This window comes from Xylocopa sonorina, chromosome 4 (assembly GCF_050948175.1).
Source record: "Xylocopa sonorina isolate GNS202 chromosome 4, iyXylSono1_principal, whole genome shotgun sequence".
NCBI lineage: Eukaryota > Metazoa > Arthropoda > Insecta > Hymenoptera > Apidae > Xylocopa > Xylocopa sonorina.
In genome coordinates, this window is record NC_135196.1 from 7,893,918 (window position 1) to 7,901,813 (window position 7,896).

Below are 7,896 nucleotides of genomic sequence, written 5' to 3' on the forward strand. Positions count from 1 at the left end.
ATTTTTTATCAAGTTGTTTTTTTTATAATATAATCATTGCAAGCGATGTTAACTCGTTCCTCTATATTTGCTTTATATTATATAACACTAAATATAAATGAAAAAATCACAATAAAACAATCCTCTTGCACGCGCCCTCTCTAAAGTCACACATAGACAACCCTCTAGTTGGCAATTTTTACTCAGTCAAAGAGGTGAGACTGCAAGATCGCTGAAGATTGGGGTGCTCGAAGGAAATTGAGAAGAACGTTCCTGTCTTCGTAGTTCATGCAAGGATACAATATCCCGGATCCTTTGACGGGCTAATTAGTCCAGGCGTCCCGTTCTTCGTTCCGTGCCAAGCGTCGAAAACGCTTTAGTTTCAATTACGCGATGGGCCAGGGGGTGCTGTCCCGCCCCGGACGCAGAATTTAATAAGGCGAATTATCTAAGTAGTTGGCGTCGACTACAACGACAACGACGACACCGCTTTGTACCGTTTGAAAAGCAGCTGAAATCGCTCGCGTCCTTTACCTATCCACCGAATATTTTACTCCCTGCCCGGCTCTTCGCCGTCTCCCAAACTTCCCATCGAGCAGCCTCGTTAATATCTGATCCACGGATACCAGAGATTCCAGTGTAATGCCTCCATCCACCACTGCGCAGATGGTACGGTTTTATTCCTCGAACTTTTCGCGTCCGTTCGTTGGAGAGTTCGATATTTTTTTTACGAGTTCAATTTTCCTTTTTTTACGAGAGCTCTTCGAATTTGACCGATATCGTCGATAGGAATCGAGAAGGCGCTCCACTGTTGTTCTTCGAACTAAAATTTTTATGGTCGAGCAATCGTGGTTAGACTGTTTGGATTTAGGCAAACATTTTTAATATTGAGATGCAACTGAATATTGCGTATTTTTTTAGTTAGTTTACATATTCTATATTTTTATATACTCAGATACAAGTTACAAGAGAATACTCTCGTCTAAGTAAATTAATAAGAACGAAAATCGTTCAGTTTCAGACAGCAAGCCTGCTGCAAGAACAGCCCACCGAGCAACTGCAAGACATCACCCTGGAGGACCGATATCCCTCTCAGCACACAGTGAACCCAGACCTGCAGGCACTGGTGAACTCGCCATTGCCTGATTCATTGGCAGAATTCAGCACCTACGGTGCTCAGTACACGGAAAGTCCTCACACGTTGCCCACGCAGTCGCCGCTGCCGTCGCCTCTGACCAGACACGACAGTCCAAGTTTCACATATCCAACGCCGCCAGCGAGCCAGGAGGGTCTCCTGACCGGAAGCTTCCCCCTGCTCAGTCCGCAGGAGGACCCGGAGAACGTGAGGCAAGTGTCGTCGCCTCTGTCCGCGGCCTTCTACGCGACCACCATGTCCTCCGCGGCGGCGGTCGAAGAAGCTCTGAGCGAGGTATTGCCAGGCGAATCCGAAGCGGACGCGGACCTCTACGGTTCCGGTTCACCGAACCCGCACTCGCCACTGCCAAGCCCGTTGTCCGCGACACCAGCGCCATCACCGTTGTCCTCTTTACCGCCATCTTCTGTCTCGTCGCCAGGACCAGTGTCCTTCACTGGTACCAGCTTCCCAGTGTCGCCACATCACGCTCTGCAGAACCAGATGATGCCAAACTCGGAGGACCCGCTACTGTCGTCGACCCCAAAGGACTTCACCACCGCCAGCCGCAGGCGATTCGAGATACAATCGTACAAGTTCATCAGCAGCCAGAACTTGGTGGACTTTGGACTGGGCAACGGTAGTTTGGCGGGCATCGTGGTGGACAACAACGGGGAGTTCAAGCTGATCCAGACAGCGGGGCTGCAGAAGACGAATGTGTTGGTGCAAACTGGCTCCCTGAGCCCGGCGTTGACCTTCAAGAAGGAAGTGCGATTGGCGACACCTAAGATGGAACCTGTCACCGTGAACCTTGGCCTGAACGTGCAGACCAACCATCAGTACAACGCTGGCCAGTTCAATCAACAGCAGGTGGTGAACCCGACCAAGTTTCTCATACAGACGAACGTCGCTAAGAGCAACAATCTCAGACAGAAGACGCCTTGCGGGAACTTGCCGGTTCCCGTCGAGCAGATCAAGGAAGAGCTTATGGACGAGGACGTGTTTCTGAACCCCAGTAACGTGCCAACGGGCAGTCCTGTCAGACAGTGCAGGAAGAGGCCACGAATGGACGGGGGATTGTACGCGACCGCGTCACACTCGTACCCGTCGCGATTGAGGAAAGCCTGCGATCGACACTGGGACAGCAGTTACACGCCACCGCCCATTTTGGATCCCTCGCGTCCTGGACCAGGCCTGTACGCAAGGCTCCATCAGTACGAGAGGGACTCCGACTTCAGTTCGGACGATTCGCAAGGGAACGATGGTCCTCCGCCCAGAATCAACATTGGGACGAGGTACCAGGCGACGATACCGCCCATTGGCAGTGACGGGGACAGAGGGAAGGGCGAACCTGAGGCTGATCATCTGCTCTGGGATCCTGGTATAAATAACGTGCTGACGAATAACGAATGTGAGTAGTAGAGAGTGAGAGGACTTGTTTCCCTTGTTTCTCGTTAGATTTGTTTCCGTCTGATGCAAGAACTTTTCGTTTTTGCAGTGGAAATGTATCTGCAATTTGCATGCTGCGCCGCGGTACCAGGTGGAGGAAGAAACAAAGAGTACGCGCTTCATTTGCTGCACATGTGCAAAGGGAATATTCGTGTACGATACTTTCTATTTAATTACCATGCGTACCGAATCGTGTTTATCGATCATGCGGCAAAATTGTATGTTTATCGATTGCGTCAACGTGGTTCTACGTTCGTTTTCAGGAAGCGATGCTGAAGCTGATGAGACCAACGCCTCCACTACCAGCGGAACACCCATTGCTCAGTTACGAGTGCCACGAGTCCGACCGCTGGACGTCGCAGGAAATGGACGCGTTCTATCAGGGCCTGTTGAAGTACAACAAGGACTTCTCTGCGATCTCGCGAGACGTGGGTGGCAAGTCCGCGAAACAGTGCGTGCAATTCTATTACCTGTGGAAGAGGCTCTGCCCGGACGAGTACAAGAGACTGCGTGTCCGCCACGGTAAACCAAAGATCAAGGCGGAGAGCAAGGATTGCAAGGACACCAGGGAGCTGCGCGACGCCATCGCGTCCGTCACGGAGATGGACTTCAGCGACGACAAATCGATCCTCCATCGTACTCTGGTGAGTCCAGTTCCGTTTAAAACCGATCGTCTACTTATTCCATCAAATTCTATTCCGTCGAGTGAACGCGCGTTTACTCTATGTTATCATCTTATTTTTAAGCACGAAATCGACGTTCATTCTCTTTCTTTTAATTTCGTACGTTTGAAGTAAAGTGAAATTTTAAAATTGCTTGATTATCAATTTACCTTCCACAAGTTTTTGATAAAATCGCTCTTCCTTAATACTGTTTGGTATTTATTCATGCCTGGAAAATTCCGTGCATTTATCGCGTCATACAAATCCGTATTGTACGAGAGACGTATTCTACCATGGTGTTTGTGTAATATTTACAATTAGTCGCGTAATCCAATTTTCGTTTCACGCCGGGTTCCTTCGTCAGTTACAGACAAACGAGAGAGAAAACTCGGCTACTCTGACCACCAGCGACGGAGAGCTGAGATTATTCGCATACGACTGCCCCGATGTGAGTACCAGAACTCGTACCGCTCTCCATGTATTCTATATTTTACCTACAAGCTTTACTTAATACAATACGAAATACGAATAATTCCATACGGTAACGAGTACTGCGAATTTACTTACCAGAGAACAAAGCAAACAGAGTAACAGAGTTTACTAGCCGCTAAACATAACTAAATATTCACTGCTTCTTTTTTGACTACATATGAATATATACGATGCGACATCGAGCATATACCGATGTCCCTCTTTTTATTTTTCCTTTAACGACAAGCGTAGATCGATGGTTAAATGTCTAGACGATTATCGAGACTGTTATTGTATTTTCCATCGAGCATAATTATTCGTCAAGCATCGAGTATGAATCGTTCAAACAACCTGCTTCTGACATTTTTAGGTCATCGAGATTTTCGATGAAATTTAAATAAGCGAATACAAAACAGCTAACGACTTCAAGCGTTAGAAATACTATAACTCTATGTGACATTATAAACTTTTTCTTGAGCGAATACAAAGGTTTCATTAGATTTAAATATTAAAATCGTTCACGTACTATTTGTTTAATTATCAGTTGCTGAACATTAATCGTTACTCTGCAAATTAAAAATTGGAATGCCTATAGCAAGTTCTCGTATGTCCGTATATGAAAGAAACAATTAGATTTATGCGATACAGAAAACAACGAAACGTTTACACACATTCTAGCTCGGACACAAAAACAGCAAGTGATCGATTCGTACTCGACTAATCCCTTGCCTTGCGATTTTTTTCATTAACCACACGCGTCACGTTAATTCACCACTTTAATTGCGTGCACTAACGTGTCGCACAGGTTTCGCAAAATACGAATACAACACGTGGTCCACGTTCAATTAAATCGAGACCTTGTCGCATACGTCGACGCGTCTTCGTTTCGCTTGGATCCAGAAGAATTGGTACCGCGATGGCGGCCACCGCGGTCAGAAAGGCAAGGGATTAAATACGCGCAGCGCGTGAACCACACGACACGCGTAGATTCTAATATATACGCGTGAACGTTTAAATGTCGCATGTTGACTTGTTGTTGAACCTGTCGTTTCTACTTTTCTCTCACGCTTTCTTCTCACAAGGTTACAAACGCGTTGTGCGTTGCGTGAATACCACCGTTCTCACTGCGTTCACTTATCTCTGTCCGTCGATTGTCGTCGTCGTCGTCGTCGTCGTCATCGTCGTCGTCGTCGCCGTCGTACGTCGTTGTTGTTTGTTTGTGTTGTTTATTTTGGCTTTGTGTTTCTTTGTGTTGTCAGAGCTTTAGCGGAAGTGTAACAGTAACGATGGCCGGGAGCACCCAAACCGCCCAAACCGGCAATACCGGCCACGCCACAGTCGACACCAACTCACAAACTCACACTAGTTCTGAGCAACAACTACCCGTGCCCACCCCACTTCACTACCCCTGCAAGATTTGCGGGAAGTAAGTCTCCAATAATCTCTAATCTAAAAGAAAAAGAGACAAATATTGTGTCCGTTCGAAATAAATAAACGACGGGTCAGCCACTGACACAAGCGACTTAATTACACGGCGGGTACGGAGCGGCAAGTATCGGCACAAGCACAAATATAAAGTACACCATGCTTCCTTTTAGACAGAGACAGAAAGGGAGAGAGGGAGGATAGACAAAGAGGGAGAGAGAGAGAGAGAGATGGGGAGCCTTACTGCATATATTTATTTATTCTTGAATCACGTAGCTGAATACTCAGTGTCCATTTTTGTAGATTACAATTTCAATTACAGGTTGCATACTTGCAGACGGAGGGTTGATAAATATCAGGAGGGTTGATCATTTCTATCTCTTTTTTTCTTTCGAAGAATAAAATGGTTTCGAAATTCATGTGTATTAAGATTAGATGTTTAAATAGAAAATTAATTATGTCTTTGATATTTATTAACGCTCTATACTACAAACATACACAGAATGACTCGTTACGATGCTTGTATCCTATTTGCTGCTAGCCAATATTCACGCCGCTTGCGAATGTCTGAACATGGAGACAGCAGTTGTGCAGGAGATTTTATGGCAGCAAGTCGGATATGTTTATGAAGACCTGCACTATTCTCTGTGCGATGTACATCGAACTCATTGAAACAGTGTTACTACTAAGTGCTTATCGCTGTTTTGCATTTTTTCTACGTTATAATTTATTAAATCGTTTCTCGAAAATAATTCGTGTCTTATAGCTACATCGATATGATTGTTCGAACGTGCACATTGAGAGGCCTCAAGAGAATGTTGCGATGTCATCGATGTACATATAAAATAGACACACAAAACGTAGTGCATTGTTTAATTACACGTATTTAGTAGCATATGACTATGTCACATAAAGATAATTTTCGTTTCCTCTTTAATCGCCTTTTACACATGCATTGCGAGGAGAATATGATTTTTCTCTTACTCTTGTCACAGCAGATAAATTACATTTACGTTGCTATCGCTCCTTTACGTTCCTTTCGTTGCGAACCAGCCTTTCTCCTTCATTTGAATTGCAATCGTTCCAGTACAGTTGCACAGTACGCATCAAGATGAATAATTCCGACGATAAATATTTAGAACGTTTGCATTACCATAGAATTGATAATTAATGTTGCAACGCATCATACGCATGACCTGTCATTAATTAACTCGATGTTAATACGTCGTTGTCATTGTTGTAAACACCAAATGCATCGTTCCGAATATATCCCACGAAAGTTACAAATCATCAAAATTATACAGAGCAATAGCGATCCAAAAACAATCCCCTGTTATCGTAATGCCATCGAATTAGCTCCAGTTTCTTTCACACGCATAGTCTGTATGCTACTTATCCATTCCAAGCATCGTGTTCACCTATATCAACGATTTAATCCAGGCCCGTGCAACTAGAACTCGTGCACTGGCAACCTATACACGCTACGAAAAATAGTGTAAAACCGTCTAGAAATGGGATGCGGTTAAGTCCTCTACATAGAAGCGTATAGAATGAACATTTAAGTCCACCAACCTCTTAAATTCCGTGTATATCGTACACACACAAAAATACTTTTGGTATATTTATATTAAACATTCACTTATAGACAGTACCAACAATTCTATCACGCCCTGTACCATCAAATCAAATCTGCCTCTGTCGAGATGACTCTGGATGACACTCTCTCCACAGAGCCATTTGTCATTAAAATACAATAGCTGTCGCGCACATCTATCACTGCCACAGGGTGCGACAGATACTTTGCATTAATTTAAACGCGACCCGTCGATGCTGAAAGAATTCGAGCCTCTATAAACGCAAAGAGGATGGTGGCCTCGAGAGCAACCCTCCACTGTCTGACTTCGATCAGTAGTTTAGGACCTGCACGGCGCACTAGTCCAGCGATCCCATCAACGGTCTTACCCCGAGATCTTGTTCCACACGAGTACCAGTTGCACCGACCAGACCTAATCCAACCTGAAATGCCTCCCCAAGAAGGGAGCATCCGTCTAACGCGCACGTTCGACTTATCTTGCAGAGTTTTCAACAAAGTGAAAAGCAGAAGCGCGCACATGAAATCCCACAGGCCGGTACCCTCGCCCGATTCAACGGGTCAGGAATCTAAGAGGCCTGTCCAGCAGCAATCGAAGGTGCAGCAATCCCAACAAACCACCCAGCAACAGCGTCAACAACAACAACAACAACAACAACAACAACAGCAGCAGCAGCAGCAGCAACCACAGCAGCAGCAGCAACAGCAGCAGCAATCGAGCAACGTTTCATCGCAGGCCCAAGACTACAATCAGCAGCAACTGCCTCCAAGCAATGGCGACACCGGCACACAGAATCCAGCGCATTTATGGCACAACCCGACACGGCTCAGGCCACCATAGGACGATGCCCAACCGGTTCAACTAAAGTTACCTTAACGAAGGCTGTAACGGTACGGTAGGAAAGTATTTTACGGTCGCGCGAGCTACATACGCATAGGCAGACGCTACTAAGGGAAACCGCGAGTCGAATAGCGATCGTCGAAGTACGGTGCGAGCGCGTGGGAAAAAAGAAATGAGACAGCGGGCTGTTAGAGTGTCGAACCGCAGCGTCACGTCTGAAGCCTCGCGCGCCACTGGGACGTTGATCAACGTTCGAGACGAGGTAGAAACACAGAACACCTTCCACGAGATAGATATATAGTTCCGAGATGAATGAAACGAGTTGAGAAAGGAAACGAGAATACCT

At 45.8% G+C, this 7,896-nt stretch overlaps 1 protein-coding gene across 8 annotated transcripts in view; it reads left to right on the plus strand.

The window, feature by feature from the left end:
• LOC143422621 (uncharacterized) overlaps positions 1-7,662 on the plus strand; it is a 458,375-nt gene extending 450,713 nt beyond the window's left edge. For 7 of the 8 annotated variants that reach the window (XM_076893399.1, XM_076893398.1, XM_076893402.1 and 4 more), the window contains 6 exons: positions 995-2,522; positions 2,610-2,713; positions 2,824-3,204; positions 3,587-3,670; positions 4,953-5,119; positions 7,196-7,662. In XM_076893399.1, the coding sequence (XP_076749514.1) occupies positions 995-2,522; positions 2,610-2,713; positions 2,824-3,204; positions 3,587-3,670; positions 4,953-5,119; positions 7,196-7,550 (2,619 nt within the window). In that variant the 3' untranslated portion in view covers positions 7,551-7,662. The remainder of the gene's footprint in view (positions 1-994; positions 2,523-2,609; positions 2,714-2,823; positions 3,205-3,586; positions 3,671-4,952; positions 5,120-7,195) is intronic. The other variant, XM_076893405.1, reaches the window with a different exon arrangement.
• Positions 7,663-7,896: the final 234 nt, after the last annotated feature.